The 23,120-nt window shown below is 30.7% G+C and overlaps 1 protein-coding gene across 1 annotated transcript; it reads left to right on the top strand.

The window, feature by feature from the left end:
- Positions 1-8: 8 nt before the first annotated feature.
- LOC143079634 (nucleoporin SEH1-like) lies at positions 9-20,308 on the top strand. The gene is made up of 10 exons (XM_076255074.1): positions 9-192; positions 2,570-2,620; positions 3,496-3,720; positions 4,171-4,301; positions 5,475-5,567; positions 6,500-6,640; positions 7,173-7,251; positions 8,242-8,320; positions 9,146-9,275; positions 15,226-20,308. The coding sequence occupies exons 1-10, from the start codon at positions 82-84 to the stop codon at positions 15,323-15,325; spliced, it is 1,140 nt and encodes a 379-aa protein (XP_076111189.1). The 5' UTR covers positions 9-81; the 3' UTR covers positions 15,326-20,308.
- The last annotated feature ends 2,812 nt before the right edge of the window (positions 20,309-23,120 follow it).

Genomic DNA, 23,120 nt, shown 5'->3' with positions numbered 1-23,120 from the left:
TTGTTAATACATTCTAGTTTACTTGCCGGGATAAGCAAGAACTCCAAATGAAATGAAAGCAGATATAATCTGATTAGAATAATGTTTGTCACTCGTCATATACCAACAGACCATCAGGATTTAATTCATGATGTGTCTTACGATTTCCATGGTAGACGAATGGCAACATGCTCAACTGATCAAACAGTCCAGGTACACGGAGTCAACCCACCTCAAACTGTAGATTTCTCCCAATTTCAGTGGGTCTCTTTGGTAGATGGGTGATGGTGTTTTCTTTCTTTGTTTGTTTTTTTTTTTGGGGGGGGGGGTCTGATCTCACTAATTTTTTGGTGAGAATCCAGTATATTAGTCATAATAGCGCATGTAATAATGTTCCGTTTTCATGCTAAATCATTTGACTAACGTGTCGTGCTTAAAAAAAAAAAATGGCAAATCCATGTCACGCTTAGATCCCAATGAGACCCACATTTCAGAGCAATAAATTAAATTAAGTTACATTGTGAAAATGGACACAACAGTTGTACAGTTAACCATATATATTTAATTGGATGAGATGACATCTATCCAGAAAGTGTTGGATCTCCTGTAGTTCTCACATCGAACATGTACATAAAACAGTACAATAATACTAGGCCTGTACTATAAAGGAAGAAGAAGTTGATGATCACAATGCATATCACACTTAATTGATACACCTTATCGCGGTATCAGGTTCGTTCGCGCCCAATACACTTTCGCACCCTACACGTTCGCACCTGGCATGTTCGCACCCAAGGTCCGTTCGCACTCTATACGTTCGCGCCCAATTTTAATTCAAATTCCAGTTGAATAATTGGAAAATCATGATTGTTGTTATAAATTGTTTTGGTGTGAGTAAAACATTCAAGATTTTAAATGAAAAACACAAAAGATAATTGTTTTCGTTGGTTCCTTTGATCTAAAAAGTATAGCAATACACTATTATAACCAAAACATGATAAAATTTATTCAACACAAAAAAAAATAGTCAGAATCTCATTTTATTTTGAAACAAGTCAGTGAAACAAGGTTATAGCAATACACTAACCAAAACATGATTAAGAGTTATTCAACACAAAATAAAACGTTGACAGAATCCCACTTTATTTAGAAAGGATTATTATTTTTTTTAACAACACACTATCCAAAACAATGATTAAGATTTATTCAACACAAAAGAAATGCTGTCTCACTTTATTTTGAGACATTGACTACAAATATAAGAGTACACTTGCCAAAACTTGATTACAAAGATATAGTTATAAAACACAAAACCAATAAAAATTGGGCGCGAACATGTAGGGTGCGAAAGGACTTTGGGTGAGAACATGTAGGGTGCGTACATGTAAGGTGCGAAAGTGAAAGGGGGCGAACATGAATGGGTGCGAACGTGAATGGGCACGAACTGACCCGGATTCCCTTATCGCTATTTGTCCACCATGACTGGACATTACAAAAGATCTCTTTATAAAGGGGAACTAGCTGTCAAATTCATGTTCACCAAATTTAATCAAATTCTCATATTTAAGTTTTAACAATGTAAAACATTTATCAAAAACTATTATAAGTCGAAAATAAACAATTTACAGGACACAGGCATGAAAATATCTAGCTTCCTTTAGTGTGTATTTTAGTCTATGCGCCATCTAATTAATTATCGAGTTGACCTCTAAAGTCATCCAATGACCATACATAGTATTAGCATGGTAAACATAAATATAGATATAAATAGATTAAGCAAACTTGTGCTGTTGGATTATTCTAGGTCTATTTAATTTCATATTATAGATGAAAAATAAATGTTTATCATCGTCTTTACCTGTATAAGAATTATTTTTGTGGATCGAATCAGTAAGTCAAATAATTTACCTTTGTTTCGCTTTCAATTTTGACATTCTTTTCCTTTAAACAACTTTACACATACAATTCACGTTATCCATCTCAAGCGAAGGGGGTAAATTGAAGTTCACATGAATATGGATTCAATGAGGTCAAATTATTGTACACTTGCAAGTGAATAATTCATAATCAATGTTTCTTTTAGCTTATTTTGACAAAATTGAACCATACAGACTGCTAAAATAAAATTATTATTTCACTTTTTGCATTTCATTGATGATTGATCAAAAAAAGAAATATATAAGTTTTTTTTTTCTATCTCGTAGCTAGTGCCCTTTTAAAATTTTGAAATCATGACATAAAAGAAAATATCTGACGCCACAATGTGACAATGGAAAGGTGATTGTAAAATGCAAAAGTTCAAGTGGTACAGATTTTCAAATAGTGATAAGGTTTATAGTTACTGATCATTGTTGATTTTTGTTTGATGACCATTTTTATTTTCCTGACTAAAGATGATAACACTAGTAAAGTAAGCAAACTGTTGAGTTTTGATTTAAAATTCTTAGGCCATACAAGACTGAAAATCATGTGCATTGTAGATTAAAATTCATTGATTTTGAAAGACGAATGAAATGAAAGAAGACTTTAAATTTATTAGAATGATGTTTCATAATGAATGTTATTTAATAATATATTATTAATATTGTAGGTATGGGATTTACAAGATAACGGTGAATGGAAGTGTACAGCAAGTTGGAAGGTATATAATAAAAATAAAGAATTTGTGGCCTATCTTAGCTGATATTTTTCTTTATTAATATTTGGTTTTAGAATTGGAAGGATAAAGTATAGAAAACTAAAGGAGAATATTTTAAATGACTTGGTTGGATGATTGTTAAAATATATGATTGCCCCAGAAAAATGACATGTTTGGGTCTTTTATGACATTTGCAAATACATAACCCTTTCATAAAATGTATTTTGTATGGATAGTGTTGTGCGCAGCACAATGCATTCTATTTGAAAATGTACTATCTTCTTTGTAATAGAAAGGGTTGTGCGCAGCACAGAACATTAAAGTACAGAATAAACATGGAATTTATTAAAAATTTGCAAACACAAGAAATTATGCAAATTCCATAATTAAAAATAATTCCAAGTTCAAATAATAGCCTGTTATGTACATTTTTATGACTTATTGGCTTTTACCATATTTGAATTAAAAACACATGTTCATAAAGGTATCGTTATGGCTATTGTAGTTTGGGTGATTTGTTTTTCTCTATTATGAATCAATATTTTACTACCAGCTGCAGGTATTTGCAATTCCAAAAGTTGTAGTGTTCAGATTTTAGTTGATTTTCACTGAAACCACCATTCAAAATTCAGTCAAATGCAAGGAATGCTTAAAGATAAGACTGAAGGTTCTGAATCAGTTTTCAACACGTAGAAACAAAAAACCTTAACATGTCATTATTGAAAGAATTAAAGGAACATAAAAACCCAAATGCTAAATTTGAAATGTTTGAAACAGTTTTTGTCATTAGTATTTACTTTTCAGACATTTATGTACAATGTATACTAATTTTGGAAAATATACATGTAGATAGCGTAGCTTTCTCTTTTTTTTTTTAGTCCCACAGTGGGTCTGTATGGAGGGTGACATGGGCTCATCCAGAATTTGGACAAGTTATTGCAACATGCTCCTTTGACAGGACTGTTTCTGTATGGGAAGAATGTGTAGGGGACACTGGCAGGGACGGAGTACAAAGCAACTGGATTAGAAAAACTAGTCATGTTGATAGCCGTACATCAATAATGGATGTCAAATTTGCTCCAAAACATTTAGGATTATTATTGGTAAGTATTTTAAAAGAGAAAATAGAATAAAAGAAAAAGTATTTATTTTCTTTGAAAAAAGTAGTAAATGTGTTATTGTTAAATGTTGAGTTACAATTTGAAGATCTGACAGGTTGAGTACACTTAAAAGTCCAATATTTAGAATTTTACTGTTAACAGAAAGAGAAAGCATAAGCTTACAAAAAACGGTGAATATTGCGGAAACTCAAAGAATTTTATCAACTTGTTTGAATCATGTGTGCTATTTTCCTGTGTCAATTAGAAAATGGTCTTAGTATCTAAAGATTTTTATTTTTCAAAAGTTGTTTAAATTTAAAAAAACTTAATAGCAATACACCAGCAACAAGAACCATAAAATTGGAGCATGCATTCTGAAAAAAAAAAACAACACTAAGCTAAATTAATTTAAGAAAAATAACTGTCACAATATTTCTTTTCTTTTCTATCCAGGCCACATGTTCAGCAGATGGCATTGTGAGAATATATGAAGCACCAGATGTAATGAACTTGAGCCAGTGGTCTTTACAACATGAAATTATGTGTAAAATCAGCTGTAGCTGTATATCATGGAATCCTTCTAGGTAACAGGTCCTTTCAGGGTATTATTCTGTATGCTAAGGAACAGAGTTTGATTGAAATTGGTACAACTCCATGTCAAAGTTGTGGGTAGAATCTGTTCCTTTTTGTAGAAAAGAGTCTTGTTGTTTTTTTCTTGCAAATTTACTTCTTATCACGCTAGCTTGATATCTTCAATGGGCTATTAAAAGACCAAGAAGATTTTTTTTGGTGACAATTAAACATCAATAATCTTAAAAACCAAACCATTTTATCAATGAGAATTGTTGATTTCATATCAAATGAAATTTCTTTGTTGTTGTTATACATTATAACAAACAATATATCTCCTTTTCTGAAATCTGTTGAGTACGTTTTAAACAGTTCAGGTCACAACAAATTTTCTCCCTTGAAAATTATGGAATTATAAAAAATCAATTCATGCCAGTCAAAAAATAATTATGACATTTAAAAATGTTTTTAGATGAGTTTCTCAAAGTTGAAAACTTTTCATCTATATTTGCTAAATTTGTCTTTTTGGCAACCATACCACATCTCCTTGTATTTAAACCATTGCTTATCAGATTTTATAAATTGAAACTCCACTGTACCATTAATCCACCAAAAACTCCCATTAACAAACATGCTCTTGTAAGTAATGCTGAAGGCATAATATTTTGGCATCTTGGACCTCAAACAATGGTTAAAGTCATGAAAGTGCTAAATATAAAAAATAAATAAGAAATAGCAAAATGTAGATGTAATTACCTGGCAACATAATATAAACTAATGACAGAGAGAAATGATTCTTAATTTCAATATGAATTTTTGCCACTTTTCATTGTTTCAATAAACTTGAGAATGGAAATGAGGAATGTGCTTAAGAGACAACCACCCAACCAAAGAGTAAAAAACAAAACATCTAAAGTCCACCAAGTGGTTTTCTACACAAGGAGAAAATCCTGCACTCTAAGGTGGATTTCAACTGGCCCCAAAACAAAAATGTGTACTAGTTAAGTGAAAATGGATGTCATACTAAACTCCAAAACATATAAATGAACTAAAAATACAAGACTAACAAAGGCCAGAGGCTCCTGAGTAGGGATAGGCGCAAAAATGTGACAGGATCAAACACATTTTGTGAGTCACATTTGTATGCAGACACTAATTTGTATAAATTGTGTTTCTTTTTTTTTCAGAATGCACGCTCCAATGATAGCAGTAGGAAGTGATGATCCAAGTCCATCAGCTGGAGGAAAATGTCAGATTTATGAATTTAATAGTGCTAATAGGTAAAAAGTGTAAATTGTAAATTTATACAATATTTGAAGAACCTCCTAATTTTAAGTTTAATAGCCTATATACAGGAGTTTCAGTGGTCAATCTTCTGGAAATGCATTTTGTTGAAGATGAGCAATGATATATGTGGTATGCTTAATCTTGATTGTGAACAAAAAAGGGACAAGGGGTAAATGTCAATTAGACTATATGTCGTATGATAACAAATTTAAAACTACCAAACAACACTACAAAATCAGAAGACATATAGAGGTTAGTAAGTCCTCTTGCATAACTGCCAAGTGCCAATACTATATATCCTGCTTTTGTCTCGAGTCTAGGCAAACATTATTTCAACAGAGACCACTAAAGTTGTACAATCCGCACTGAATTTTGGTGATAAGAAAAATGTTGTTAAAAACTTAAAGTGTGCATCAACATTTAGCACATGTAGGAGTGTACTTTGGATATGTTGCCTATTTGTTTTTGGGGGGGGGGGGGCACAGCTGTATATTTTTCAAATTTGTAAATATTAAGACTAAATTAAAATTAATGAAATACACAGATCCTCTTTTTTTGTCTATCATAAAATGTTGGTAATGTCTCTGAACTTTACTTTTATAATAGTCCATTATAAAGATTAAACAGATTATTTATTGAATAACATGTTTATAAACATTTCTTACTGTCAAGTGTTCTCCAAAAATTTGAATGAAATGAAATAATTCATACTAGATTTTATTTCAGAATTTAGGCTGTCAAAAAAACCTCTGAATAGTGTGATACGCATGGGATATATTTTAAACATAATATTTTCTGTACATTTAAATTGTTTCTGTTTAAAATGTATACAGTTATTATTAATGCATTTCAAATGATAATAAAATACAATATTTTCTTATTGAAATTAACTTGCCTCATTTATTCAAATTGGTTATCATTTCAGAAAATGGAACAAAGTAGAAAGTCTAAGTGTAGTTACAGATCCAGTTCATGATGTTGCTTTTGCTCCCAACCTTGGAAGATCTCACCATTTATTAGCTATAGCATCAAAAGATTTGAAAATAATAAGTCTCACACCTTATGGGTAAGCAGGATTTCATGATAGGACACTAGTATATTATACCTTAGGTGAACTACACATTACAGTAATTACCAGAATGAATCTACCATATTGTAATGAAATTAAATTGAAAAGATTGACAAAAAATAGTTTATATTTCAATTTGAGTTTGATTTTTTGGACAATAATTGGTACACTGATATGAATATAGCCATTATTCATGACAAAGAATAAGGTTGCTTTATTTCACTGCTCTCAAAATTCAAACATGTCTTCATTTTAATTAGTTTTTGGATCAATCTGATCTCGTAATTAGCAGTATCTAGCAGAGGATTCTACAATTCAAAGGATTATATAGACCTCTTTTAAAAAAACTAACTAATGATTCATCACAAAGAAATAAATTTCACACATACATTCAAACAAAGAAAAAGGTGTTGTTTGAACTTTTTGCATGGGAGGTTTCTTTTAGTAGTTTTGAATTGGTAAAAGCTAAGAATTCTTCATTATGTGAGATACTTAATATCTAGATAACAAGATTTTTTTTTCATTTTAGGAGAGATGCTGCATCAACAACTCAAGGAAGTAAATTTAAGATGCAACAGGTAGCAGATTTTTCAGAACATGAGTCACAGGTAAGTGAACATGGCTAGTGTTTGGGTACTTGTGACATGAGACAGACGGCATATTTCAGATGCAATATCTGTATGAACCCTTATAGTTTCTTTTAGTTATAACTGGAACAATTATTCTTGGTTACTTGAGAAGCTACTTTAATATCTGGAATTTTCTGGTCATAAAACTTGTGATAATTGTAATTTTCGTACTCAGAAATTAATCATTTAAAACGCTGGGTTTGTTGTTTCTAGCAAAAATTTTATACTCAAAGTACTGATTAAAGTGAATGACAAAGAGTACTGATTAAAATGAATGACAGAGAGCACTGGTGTAAGATTTCCAAATGATTTTTGATCAAGTTAGTAAATTGAGACAAAATTTATGATTGTAACGACTGCAAATTACAATCTTTTATTTTCAACATTTATATTACAAAAGTTCAATGATTTGCTTGAAAGATTAATGAACCCCACAATGAATTGTACCAATTTCTAAATCATTTGAATTTTTCCTGCAATGAAAGTTGTTCACTGTTTAAAAAATAACTACAATTAAAAAATGCAATGCATCTCTAACCGAGTCTTAATCACATATTGATATAAAAAAACTGCATTGTGGATTGATCAAAATGGAGTTTTTTTTTTTTTACTTACTTTAGCTCAGAAAGAAACTTTAAAACATGATACCTGAACGTTTCACTTTGAAAAATGGCTGATATCTCAGCGACAAAATACTAACGTGTTGTAAAAAACTTTATACTAAAACTCATACAGATTTTGATTTATCTTTACATCTTTTTCATTATGATAAGCTTGCAATGGGGTCTGTTCTTTCATATTCTTCACAATGGAACTTTGAAAAATTAATGACATTAACAAAAACAAAATTTCCGACTTGTATAGAATGTAATTGTAAAATTATGAAATTATTATTAAAATGATTGACTTATTTTCAGGCCCTAGAATAATTTATCAGGAATAATTTTACTCTTTCTTTATATGATATAGGTATGGAGACTTAGTTGGAATGTTACAGGTACCATTTTGTGTTCATCAGGAGATGATGGCTGTGTACGGCTGTGGAAAGGTATTACATTTTATTATTGGTTATCATATATCTTCAAATATGGATACATTGAAAGAAAGACATATTAAAGTTTTACACCAAAAAATCATTTATGATTTGGTATTTGTTGGGTCTGCAACATTTGTTGTGTTGCGAAAAGCAAGACATACAAGATCTTAGGGAGCTACCATTTGATTTTTATCGGGGGGCTAGGATGAAAAATTTTGTCCTGCATTTTTTTTTAGCTGTAATCTCTATCCTGCCTTTTTATTTTTCACTCTAATCGGTCCTGCCTTTTTTTTGGTTGTTTATCCTGACTTTTTTTTACCTAAATTGTCATCCTGACTTTTTTTTTTTGCAAGTGTCTCATCCTGCCTTTTTTTTTTACTCAAAACTCCTGTCCTGCCTATTTTTTTCAAATTTCATCCTAGCCCCCCCATAAAAATCAAATGGTAGCTCCCTTACTATTGGTTTCTTGGCAGTGTCAACACTTAAAGCTTAGTCTGTAGTTTTAATAGTTATAAGTAACAGGACAACTACATTTTGTAAAACAAATCATTGTTAGGTTTACATCTCTGTTAATCTCAGTCATGTTTCACCTAAACTTAAATCAGTATAAAACATCAGCGGAATTCAGCGGTATACAAGGTTGACTAGAATTGAGGCTACACATGGAAATTAAAAACTATAAAAAAATATTAAAAGATTATAGGCATTTACCAAAAATAATATGATGTATGTGGTTTTTTATAACAAGAAATTATTTGTGATTGAACATATTCTATATTTCTTTTATTTTAATGAGTAACCAAAGACAACGAAACTTATGTTAGAATATCTTTTCAGCAAATTATCTAGGAAGTTGGAAATGCATTGCTGTCTTGAAAGGTGATGGCAGTCAAGTACAACAGATGGACATCAATCAAAGTTCAATGTCCTCTAGTGGAGGCCAGGGACAATCTAACAGTGGTGTCAGGTACTTCCAGGTTTCAAGAGTTTCCCAGGCACCTCAAGTTGTTTGGCATTAATTTAGAGATTGTTTTTTTGAAAATATGTTTAAAAAATATTTAAAATATGATTGTCTTTATCTTTGAGGTATAAAGGGATGTGTGTGTTTGCTCATCAGGGTACTTTTTGAAAAGATATGTTATGAATTTTTATTATGGAAATCATAGTTAACATTTTATTTAAATGATGTGCAGGGATCATAGTTGTAAATATTCAATTTAAAAAAAATGAATTACAAAAGAAGACCAGTTTATTCAAAACTAGATGTTTGAATATATGAATTTATGAAATAAATTTTATTTTCGTTGTCAGGTTACTGTCCCATTGATTTACACTCTTCACTTAATTTTATTCATATTGAATTTTGTTGGTTTTGAAAATTTTGAATTTGATAGACACGCTGCATTTAGGTCGCTCAGTATACTGTCATTATTTGTAGAAGGCTGTCTTGAACTAAAAGGAAAGAATATTTGATAAAAGATATTTAAAAAACTCTTTAACCCTTTCCTCCATAATGACGCTTTTTGACGCCACCCCCTTTCCTCCATAATGACGCCTTTTGACGCCTGTGTAGTACCTCAGTTGAAACGCTTTGACTACAAAATGACTGCATCAGACTTAAAAAATTTTGTATCCAATATGAAAAGGACATTCATAAAAATATCTGACTTGAATTTCATTGATGAAATATTCGTTTTCACAATGCATTAATACTTTAAACCTGATAATTTCTTTTTATTGAAAAAATCCTATGCGAATCAAGTATGTGAGAAAAAAAAATCCATGGAGGAAAGGGTTAAGCAATATTCAGTTTTACAATTTCACAGGAATACTTGCATACATCAATCCTACATACATGTAACCTAAGATCATTCTTCACTGATCTCTTGTTTCATGACTCAAAGTCAATATTCTTTTGTAATTCAACCTGTTTGAAATAAAATATATACTTAAAACAAAATTTTCAGTCCTCAAGGGTTTCAGTTAAACTGGTTTTACTGTAAAAAATTGTAAACAAATATCACATGCACAAAAGTACATATTCTATAATTCATCCTGCTAACTTCACTGTAACTTTCTACTATATGTTTATTTGCTTGACACGTATATGAACAGTTATAATTTTGAGTGGTGCAAATTTTAAATCAGAAAATGTCTCTGTGAGATTTTTTTCTGTAGATATGAGTATAAGTTTGTATATCCTTCAATTGGAATCTCATTTGTAGATTAGGTGAAATGAAACTCATTAGAATTATTTTTGGGGCATATTTTTGTGCAAATTGTTTATAGTCAGTCAAATTGAAGATTGCTCTTTTAACCAGGTGATTTTTTTTGATGTAAGAGATTTATTTACATTTTTGAATGCACACAGTAATTTATGTAGTACGGAAGCGGATTAAAGGAAGGAGAAAGTGGAACATTGCTTTTTTTGGTTTAATTTCAACAGTATTTCATTTTGATCAATACATATTTGGAAATATATATGCAAATCATCTTTAAGAATGAAAACTGATAAATTAGTGATGTTTAAAATGGTTCAAATAAAACAAAAGAGATGTTTATTGTGTTTATTTTGATAATAGATTCTTTTGTGGATAGTTGTCTCATTGGCAATCATACCATATCTTCTTTTTTATATTTCATATATCTTGTGTTCTCTTATACATTTGAAAGTACTAAAAAGTTATTGCTTTTTACCACATTCTAATATTTTGATTGACACTTTACTCCTAGTTATGTGTATTTTTTGCATATATATTGAAATTCTATTTTTATGATAATAACAATGTTAAGAACTGACTTGTGATATATAAAACTAAGTAGACATTGGAGTACAGTAACTTTTTTAACACTGAAGCCAGATTTTTGTTGTTGATTTAAAGATAATGTGCATGAAAGATAAGTAAATGCTGTATATTTTTGAATGTGCTTAGTTGTGAGAATGATCACACAAAGAAATTGTAAGATTATTTTTACATTTTTGTAATGCTATCACATTTATGAATTAAAGGCATTTGAAAATGTGTGTTTTTCTCTTACATCATTCAATTTCACTTGTATTCAATCTTTTATCATTGGTTTATACAGATTTTAAGTTCTAGGATTTGACTGATGTCCCAATAGTGTTTTTTATGATGTATTTGAAAGTAATAGTTGTCTTTGGAAGTCTTTGAATTGATACAAATTTTATATTAAGGTCAAATATTCTGTTCACCATTGTTTTAAAGGCCTACATTTCTAGGTAACAAAAATATGGAATCGGTTGTAATTGCAAAATGATTTCAAAATCTATCTGCTGTAATGATAGTCATAAACAGCTAGGAGAGTTGCTGGAGTTTCAGGGGAGATTTAATATATATGTAATTCAATGGTTGTCTTTTGTTGCTGTATTTCATATTTGTATTTTGTTCATTGTTTTTTTTGACATAGATCAGGCCTCAAGTTTTCTCTTTAATTATTTTAAGTTTGTCATTTTGGAGTCTTTCACTACGCAGTATGGGTTTCCCTCATTGTTAAAGGCAATACAGTGACCTTGTTGTTCATTTCTATGTCATTTGGTCTCTGCTTTTATACCACATGTTCTTATTTTTATAATGAATGTTAAAAATTCTGTTTTTTTTCTGGTTTAATATGAGGACTTCATTATAAGGCAATCTTACCAAAGTTCTGAAAATTATAATGCATAATTGTCCCTTGAATCAGATACAAATGACATCTGTTGTAGTTAAATATATCAAATGACAAAATATGAACTTATTTGATATAATTTTGAGTTTTCTAAGGTTGAAAATTAATTTTCGCTTGAATATGAGTTGACATTTGCGGAAACACTTTCATGCACACTATTTAAAGTTTCCTTTAAAATAAGCACTTTAACACACTATATAATATGTATTTCTTAAAAAAATTCACAACAAAAGCAGATTTTATAATTCCTGAAGTAGCTCTTTTATTTTGCCTATCTTGGTCGAAAGGGTTAGATTAAGCTTTTCCCATCACTTGGCATTCGTCATCTTTTGTAGTTGTCCTTCATCATTCGTTATCTTTTAAAATATCTCCTCTGAAACTGCAGGGCCAAATTCAACCAACCTTGGTCATTGGAGTATCTAGTTTGAAAAAACGGGTCTTTTGCCCCTACTTAATAATGAGCATGTTTAAAAACATAGAGGTAAATTGAAAGTTTTGTCTATTTACTTGAAAACTACATTTTGTGTCCTTTAGATTAAGTGAAAATCTGTTGGCCGAAAAAGTTCAGAATGTAGGGATCTACCTTCTACTCATACATCTAAACTGAGATGTGGCATCTTAAAGGAGTTCTAACTAGTCATTTCCCTCATCTTCAAAACTATTATAGATAGACAGAAACTTTTAATAGCAAAAATTATCAGCAAGACGAGATCTACAAATTAGTCAAACATGGCTAAGATTGTCAGTCAACCACTTGTTGTGTCGTTTTGGTCATTGATAGAGTAAAAAAGTGAGATTTCTGTATGCTCTCTGGCAGCAGCTACAACAGTTTGTTAGTCTATAATTAGGTCAGTTTATATTAGTTTATAAAGGGAATAAACTATGGTTAATCATAGCACATCACATTTCTATGTAAATTTTTCTTGCATCACATTTCTATGTAAATTTTTCTGAGTGTGGGCCCTCAGTCCTGTTCTATACATGTATGTTCAAGTTTGTAAATTGACTTGGAAAATTATTTTGCTTTGTACCTTCAGTCATGGTTCATTTACTTTGAATATTTTGCATATTAAAGTATTGGTGTTGAATTTTAACATTAGCATTTTACTATCAAATTTATACATATAGGCTAGACATATTTGTTTTCAATTTTTTTGTGTGCAAGTAGTCAATTTTATTTTGCTTCTGCCATAGCAGAGGGTACATTTAGTTTTACCCTTGTCTGTCTGTACCTCTGTCCTTCTGTCCATACGTCCCTGTTTCTGTTCTCAAACTTTAGATTGCCTTAATCAAATGTTATGAAACTTATACTCAATGCTTTTTACATTGTACCACTAAATACAGATCAAGTTTGAATTTTGTTTGCGTCACGTTTATTGTTCTAGAGTTATGCCCCTTTAAAATGGAAAATTTATTTCTGTTCTCTAACTTAAGTTTGCCTTAACCAAATGTTATAAAACATATAACTCAATGATTACCATCACTAAACACAGATCAATATAAAAAAGAAGATGTGGTATGATTGCCAATGAGACAACTCTCCATAAGAGACCAAAATGACACAGAAATTATCAACTATAGATCACCTTATTGCCTTCAACAATGAGCAAAGCCCATACCGCATAGTCAGCTATAAAAGGCCCTGAAATGACAAGGTTGAATTTTGGTGATGTCACTTTTACTGTTCTAGTGTTACGTCCCTTTACAGATGGAGAAACTGTTATTTTTTTTGTTTTGTCTCTCTAACATTAGTTTGCCTCAACCAAATGTTATGAAACTTATACTCAATGGTTATTATCACTAAACACAGATCAAGTTTGAATTTTGGTGGTGTCACCTATACCTTTCTAGTGTTATGCCTATTTATAAACAGATAGATTGCTGGATTTTTCATTTCTGTTCTCTTAAGTTTGTCTCACCTAAATAATATGAAACGTGTAGACAATGCTTCTTACCACAAAACTCAGATCTTGTACAAATTTGGGTAGCATCACTTATACAGTTCCTGAGTTATGTACCTTTACAACTTTATATGCAAGCTGGGGATCATCTGTGTCCCATGGAGACATTCCCCATTTTTAAAATTTAATAATACCATTATTTCTTTTTCTGGAATAACATTCATCAGCTACACTTGGAATAAAAGATATGGAGTTCGATAGTATTAAATTTGAATTGCCAATTTTTCAGCTGATGTTAGGTAGTTCTCCACAGCTTCATCCGACAAACAAAAAAATATAAATAGTTGCCCCACTTGGAAATTTTAATTTTATGAGACATTGCATTGTTAGTGCTCCTATGTGTACAACCTTTGTCAGATTTTTATCAAATTTATATCCAAGGTTATTTTCAGCATTGTCTCAGACATTTTTGACACAAATTGGTGCAGATCTATTTTGATACAGTTTGTATAGGTTTTGCTCATTGTTGAAGGCCATACAGTGACCTATAGTTGTTAATTTCTGTGTCATTTTGGTATCTTATGGAGAGTTGTCTCATTGGCAATCATACCACATCCTTTTTTTATATGTAGTAGGGTTTCCTAAAGCAAAATTCTTTGATCTTCTAAAAAAATGAGATTTAGGAGGAATGGTGTATTGAACTAGAAAAGAAAGATACAGGTGGATGTATAAAAATAATTAAAAAAATTGAATTGCTTTGCTTTGGTGTTACCTGTAGATCTTTTGTAACAACTGAAGAGGTCACACTTTTACAAGACATTGCTTGATGTTCTCTGGAGTTGAACATTTACATTCATATTCTAGGCTATAAGAATATTGACTATTTAAAGTAAATTGGTTAAAAAGGTTGGGCCCAAAGTACTGTGTCTTTCTTTTTATGTCAAGGTATAGCATAACAGTTATAGAGTTAACTCTAAGATAACAACTGGATATTTTTTACTTGATGACCAAAGTTTTACACTTCAGCTTCAGTGGAACATTTTGTGGCCTTTGGACAAAAACTGATTTACTGTTTTCCATAAATCCAGTCATAATAGTGAAATGTTTGCTATCTCTATCCAGCATAAGAGAAGTAAAATCTGCTAAACGACATTGTCATTTAAGCATGAGCATAACAACAACCACAAATAAAAAACCTAAAGCATCAAAATAAAATCATACTTTTGCAGAGAAGGGAACTCTAGATAAAAAAGAATAGATTATTTCAAGATGTATTGATATAGAATGTTGACTAAAACCATTTCTATAATTTGAGGTTTTATTTTTCAGGGGTGGTCCTCCACCGGGAGTAATGAACATGAACATCAAGAGAAATTCTGGATGGCCTTTATTCAATACACAAAAAGACCAAGGAAAGGCCTACTACTAATAATCAAATAAAGACGAAAAAATGCAATAATCATAGGGCCACAATTAAAAATATTTTGGTTTGCCCAAAACCCTACTCAAGATTGAGACAGTGGGTAGGTAGGAAGGTAGGCATTTTTTTTTTTTTTTTTAAAGAAATTGAAGTATTAGATGTTTATTAGTCTTCATGCCTATCTGATTAAAAAAAAACTTCTTCAAATCAGGACAATAAAAGAATTTGAGTAGGCAGCTTTTTTCTGGGTAGGTAGGGTTTGGGCAAACAAACCTATTCTTTTTTATGGCCTAGATGTTGTGAATCCATTTTGTCAAATGAATATGTTGATTCCATATTTTGGATCAATATTGTTCAATTATTAAGTTTGTTTTAAAAGTGTCTTTGACACAAGCAGCTCAAATTATTGTGCCTTAAAGAATTATACTGTAAAATGGTGTATTTTCATGTTAAAAGTTCTTATTTTGAAAGGCCAAAGAAGTATAATAAGGTATTAATTTTGTGCCTTCCTCAACTTTGATTCTAGTCTGTCTTCAAGCTTAAATTTATTAAGGGGATATTCTCATGATTTTATATACGAATCTGCAATAAAAAAATAAATCCCTGATCAAAATTTCCATTTTACAGTATTTAAAATTGCATAACACATGTACACTAAAAAAAATCATTGAATATGTTAGGTTTTTGGTAGAAAAATGTCAGAAGTTTTATTATGTTAGTAAAAAATGATTGTAATTAGTTCTTCACCATCTCCTTATTCGTGTATATTCATATATTTCCCATGAAAAAAGTTATTTTCCATCTGCTTTTTAGTGTAAAGTTTTATATCACCATCTATATTTGTAAAGACTACATTGATTTAATTGAAATTCAAGGTAGTTTCTGATGATTAATTAAACTGTGGGCCTTTCAATAAATAAATAATTTCTCGTTTCTAAATGCATGGATTTCATATGTAACAAATATGTTTTGTTTGTTAAATTTGTTAAATATGTTTTATTTGTATTTTCCTGTTTGTTAATAGTTAATTTTGAAAAGGTTCTTTCTTTTAAAGTTAAAACAAATCCATTTACCTGAAATATCAATGAAATTCACATTGTATATAGTACAACACTGCAACAAGCCTTGTATCAGTATTGATAAATGTATTTTTTTTGCATCAACATATACTGAATTAATATAATATCAACAAACTTATTTACACCAGAGATTAGTTTTCATGTATAGCTCTTTCTAGTCTACTTTAAAGCAATTATTTTTCATGATTTTTTATTTTGTTAATTCATTTATATTTGAGAATTCAGACAATTCATATTTATGTATTTTTATGCCCCACCTACGATAGTAGAGGGGCATTATGTTTTCTGGTCTGTGCCTCCGTCCGTCTGTGCGTCCGTTCGTCCGTTCAGGTTAAAGTTTTTGGTCAAGGTAGTTTTTGATGAAGCTGAAGTCCAATCAACTTGAAACTTAGTACACTTGTTGCTTATGATATGATCTTTCTAATTTTAAAGCCAAATTAGACTTTTGACCCCAATTTCACGGTCCACTGAACATAGAAAATGAAAGTGGGAGTTTCAGGTTAAAGTTTTTGGTCAAGGTAGTTTTTGATGAAGCTGAAGTCCAATCAACTTGAAACTTAGTACACTTGTTGCTTATGATATGATCTTTGTAATTTTAAAGCCAAATTAGACTTTTGACCCCAATTTCACGGTCCACTGAACATAGAAAATGAAAGGGGGAGTTTCAGGTTAAAGTTTTTGGTCAAGGTAGTTTTTGATGAAGCTGAAGTCCAATCAACTTGAAACTTAGTACACTTGTTGCTTATGATATGATCTTTGTAATTTTAAAGCCAAATTAGACTTTTGACCCCAATTTCACGGTTCACTAAACATAGAAAATGAAAGTGGGAGTTTCAGGTTAAAGTTTTTGGTCAAGGTAGTTTTTGATGAAATCGAAGTCCAATCAACTTGAAACTTAGTACATATGTTCCCTATAGTATAATCTTTCTAATTTTAATGCCAAATTAGATTATTACCCAATTTTTACAGTCCATGGTACATGGAAAAGGATAGTGCAAGTGGGGCATCCGTGTACTTTGGACACATTCTTGTTTTATTTTGCTACAAGCACAAAAACAAAATACTAGTAGCTTGCCAAAAGTTATTTTGTTTATGTGTGTCCACATCTCAAGAACATACCCTGCTTGTCAAAAGATACATGTATACCAATATGACATTTTGCTAATCATTATGTTAACTCGCCAATATGGCTTACATTTCACACAAGCTTATTTGTTCAATTTTGTGTTCAGAAAATGTTTATGGTACATGAATGCTTTTTCTATAAAAGGACGAGTCTTAGGCTCTATTGATACAACCTTTTATAATCTTGATGCATCTTTGGACTCAATAGTTTTTAAATTGATTAGTTCAGACAAATTTTCATAATTACAAGGGCTCATGTACTCGCCTAAATTAGATCACTGTGCTCCAATACATAAACCTGCTTTCAATTACATATTTTGCTCTTTCATACAATGTCTTTTTACTGAGTGATCTCACTTTTGCAATAAACAAGCAAGAAAATTTTAATACTATTTTATAACATCATCTTTTACTTGTTAATCTATTAAACTGAGTACTTATACTGGGTTAATGTTTCATAAAATTTTGCATAGATGTTACATGATAGTTCATTGTTTTGATTGCCAGAAAACTTTCATGAGGCATTCCAATATTACATTTTATTCCTTAATAAAATGCAATATTAATGACTGCATGTCATCTCCATGACAATTTTACAATAAACAGGAAAACAAATGCCATGCTTGTTTTAACTCTTAATTTTATTACTATAGCATGAAAATGTAATTATAAGAATTGAATGGCTCTTTTTAGCTCACCTGGCCCGAAGGGCCAACTGAGGTTTTCTCATCACTTTGCGTCCGGCGTCGTCAGCGTCATCCGTCGTTGTTAACTTTTACAAAAATCTTCTCCTCTGAAACTACTGGGCAAAATTAAACCAAACTTGGCCACAATCATTATTGTGGTGTCTAGTTTTTAAAATGTGTGGCGTGACCCAGCCAACCAACCAAGATGGCCACCATGGCTAAAAATAGAACATAGGGGTAAAATGTAGATTTTGGCTTCTAACTCTGAACCAAAGCATTTAGAGCAAATCTGACATGGGGTAACATTGTTTTGAGGTAAAAAAGATCTATCTGCCCTGAAATTTTCAGACAAATCGGACAAGCCGTTGTTGGGTTGCTGCCCCTGAATTAGTAATTTTAAGGAAATTTTGCAGATTTTGGTTATTATCATAAATATTATTATAGATAGAGATAAACTGTAAACATCAATAATGTTCAGCAAAATAAGATCTACAAATAAGTCAAATGACCAAAATTGTCAATTGACCCCTTAAGGAGTTATTGCCCTTTATAGTCGATTTTTAACAATTTTCATAAATTTTTAGAAAATATTTTCCACCGTAATTACTGGGCCAAGTTCATTATAGATAGAGATAATTGTAGCAACAAGAATGTTCAGTAAAGAAAGATCTACAAACAGATCACCATCACCAAAACACAATTTTGTCATGAATTTATCTGTGTCCATTGTTTAATATGCACATAGACCAAGGTGAGCGACACAGGCCCTTGAGAGCCTCTAGTTGTAATTCTTTAGGGTTAATCATGCACACCTGCTTTTTTTTTAGTACAAATGGCTTCAATGCTTCTTACAAAAAGTCTTAATTCTATGCTTTTACATCCTTAAAGAATAATAAAGCGATGTATTCAATTCTTATTTAAATTCTTTAAATTCTTAGTTTGTATCTCTTTAAGAATGATTCTTTTCAATATTTGCAGTAGAAAATATTATAAAAAGGGTTTCATTTAAGTTTTTTTTTTCGGGTGATTTTTCACTGTGAAATGCATGAAAGAAAATCTCAGCTTGAAAATATTATTTGCAGCATGTAAACTATTATCAATGTCTTAAGTGAATGAAATCCTTAAGTTTATTAAATTCCTGCATACTATGAAACAATGTGAGGAAGAAAATTTTACCTTTCTTTGAACATTTTTTTGTAAAACCTATATTATGCTCAGCAATATTTCATACCAATCCTTAGCATGTTTGCAGTTTAAGTAGAAATAGTCTAAATGAATATGTATTTTTTTTAATCTAGATATTTGAAAAATATGCAAACTATTATTCATTTTTCATCTTAGATATTATGTCAAGACTGTTCCAATTTTAGTGTCTTAATTACTTTTATATTATTAGAATTTAATTTTAGATGTAACACATCTTCTGATTGGCTGACGTTATTTTGTTATCAGCCCATAGACATAATTTAGTCATGTGACTGTGATGTCATCAACGTTTTTTCATGGTTTTCTACGGTTTAAAATGGATTTAGAATTAAATTATAAGAAATGACTAATATTTTGTCTTTCTATACGAAATAACATAAAAAAATGTGGTGCGCACTGTTAAATAACCCGCTACATGCGTTATTCAGTGTGCACCAAATTTTTTATGTTATTTCTTCATAGACAGAAAAAATATGACAGTCATTCCTTAAAGAAAATACTACATTAATGTTTTTTTATATTCTCAGGTATTCAACATAGTAATTCAGTTATTGATTAATAATTTTATGTAATGGTTTTTGAAATATTTTTTGATTATTTTTACATTTTTTATTGTTATTAATTATCAAACTAGTTTAAGTTTTTATTTTATAATCCATTTCAAAAGAAATATCATGTGAACTGATTTGTCTTCAGAATAGTTATCCACAGCAGCTACCATTAACTCCACAAATCATATTTGAAAATTGATAGTTGAAATTAATATAGTTTAAATCTTACAGTTTTATTCTGGTATCCCTGTCTAAACCTTCCATTGTAAAACACTGTATAAATCTGATAAAAAATCCAATGTTCCTTATGTTCTTATTATTTTGATAAATGTATAAAAAAATTTAGATATTTTTTTTACAGATTTACAAGTATGGTCAATAATACTTCTTTTTCTAGGGAGAAAATATTTGTTGTACTTGGAAATCTTTTCGTGTTTTTCTGGGACAAAAAAAGAATTTAAAAGACGTAGCAGTTTTGTGGAATGTACATGTCTGTCTGGCTGGTATTAACTGACCTTTACCTCGTTTTGATGATTCATTGGTCAATGATTAGTTTCAATTTTGTCAGTTTATGAGATACTTTAATCAACAGGTCAACTATATTTTGTGAATGAAATGATTTTAAGGTGTACATGTCTGTCTTGCCTGGATAATCTGACCATGACCTCATTATCATAGAAAAATAATAATGTTTAGTTTATGTGACACTATAGTACCACATGTTGCAGGGTTTCAACATAAATCCATCGTAATTAAAACAGGCGAGACATGTTTGCACTCTTGTTTAGATAAATTCTTATGCAGTCGATATTGTTCCCTTCGATCAATACAACAAACAACCATGTGTATGAAACAAATGGTTTACTGATAATAGCTTGGGTACCCCTCATTAAATCGAAATGAAACTTTTACAGATGAAAAGGATAGGGAATGAAAAAGATAGGTGCAAAGTACCAAAGGGATAATTAAGCTCAGAAGTCGAATTCGAGCTGACAATGCTAAGACAAAAAAGAACGAAAAACGACATAAGGACCTATAACAGTCTACAAAACACAACATAGAAAACTATGAGCAACACCAACCTCATCTAAAAATAGGGATGATCTCATTGGCTCTGCAAGGGTAAACAGATCATGCTTCATATGTGGCACTTACAATGAGAAACGACATAGAAGAGAAAAAAGTCCTATTGAATATATGGTCAATTAGACAAAGGTCAAATTAACTTTATGGAAAAATGTGGAAAATTGGTTTCTGGATGGAAGCTTAATTTACTTATCTAATTTTTCGTATCTGTCAAATTATCAATTAACTGAAACTCGCCATATATTCAAAACAGAAAATAACAATGAAGATGCATTAATATGTTAATTTTTCCATTGTGTATATTGTATTGTATTGTTTGTATATGCCTTCAACCCCCAGGAGTATAAATGTGCATTTCATAAATAAATAAATTAAATAAATAAATAAAAAAAAAAGAAAAATAGAATTAATTTACGAAATAAATATAAATCTTATCACTTAAGCTCTTTGAATAGACTCATCATTAATGCCAGGATTAAAACTTTGTAAAACTCGGATTAACACAAGAATTGCAGTTAAATATTTCAGTACCAAAAGTTCACCTACGATGTTATATAAGGCGATGTGGTAAACAAAGGCAAAATTAGTATGGTGCTGTTTAAAAGTAATGAATTCATTGAGAGAAAACAAAGCCGGTTGACAGACTAAAACCGAGGGAAACACAACAAAAAGAGGAAAACAATGGAACAACAGAAACACTGAAGTGCAACAAAAAATAAGCCTATGATGTGCGTATTTGTTTTTTAACATCAGTTCTTGTGATTTCATCTTTTGTAAAAGTCAACTTCCATTAGTATATACTGAGAAAGAAAGGCGAAAGATACCAGAGGGACAATCAAATTAATAATTCGAAAACAAACAGACTAATAAAGAAAAATACCAACAGACAAACAATAGAACACAAAATACAAAGACAGAGCAACACGAACCCCACATTAAATTAGGGGTGATATCAGGTGCTCAGGAAAAGTTGGCAGACCCTCCTATACATGTAGAAAACGTCGATGCCATTTATTATATCAAGACTCATCTAAAGCAAATTATTCAGTTTGTCTTGTATTAGTGAAAAAAATCAATTGGTTTCTTCACGTCTGTTAGTAGAACCCATTAAATTGTTCCCCCTTTTATAACAATGAAAAACATGCCGAAACGACATTACAAATTATATCAGAACTCAGACCGGTGCCAATATAGCCGAAACGACTGTGTCCGATCAATCGGTGTTGTCAAAATTTCTGACATCAATATCGTTGGAAGTGGATGGGTTTAAAGGCGAAACCGGCGTAGCAACTGAGATATTTCACCAGCCAAAGATGCAAAAAAAAACCCCGATTTCATACATGTTAAATTGATTGATTGATTTAAAAATAAGAAATTTAATCTACGAAATTAATATAATCAAAGTTTTGATGTATTTAAAATTTATTCATCATTGATGTCAGGATTACATGTTGTACGACGGACGCGCGTTTTGTTCCCCCCCCCCCCCCCCCCCCCCCACCAAGCAAACTCTCGATCTCTGATTTATAAAAATAAAGCTTAGCTACTAATATCCGATTATGCAGTACTTATTTTAACACCCACGTGTTGTTACACAATTTGAGGCCGTCCTTTGTACCATATTTATCCAACGCATAACTAGTCCAGTCAATCTAGCAGGAATTGGACCCTAACCTTAAAGTAATTGCAACAGAAGACTTTTAAGTTTTAATCTTTTGCATTATACCCCAAATATACACAGAAAAAAGTCCATCAATATATAACTTGAAGAAGACTTAAATTTCCTAATATTTTAGCAGTCTTTAGAGTATAACAAACAACTCTAATTGTGTTTTCATAACTTTTATCAAGCTTCCCCCTACATTTCGTAATTCATTCGTTGACCGTATATTCAATTTTTCAACATGTCAAGGTAAAGAATCTCAAATTTGATAAAAATAATTAAGCATATATTCTTATTTTTGTGGTTCAAATTTTCTTTAAACAAGGTAGATGCTGAACAAATATAATTTACAGATATAAACAAAACCAAATTTTCTCATTATTTTTTCAAAATGATCACAAAACCACA

The sequence above is a fragment of the Mytilus galloprovincialis genome, chromosome 6, assembly GCF_965363235.1.
Source record: "Mytilus galloprovincialis chromosome 6, xbMytGall1.hap1.1, whole genome shotgun sequence".
Taxonomy (NCBI): Eukaryota; Metazoa; Mollusca; class Bivalvia; order Mytilida; family Mytilidae; genus Mytilus; species Mytilus galloprovincialis.
Note: the sequence above shows the minus strand (reverse complement) of the source record. Positions and strands in the feature narration are given on the sequence as shown.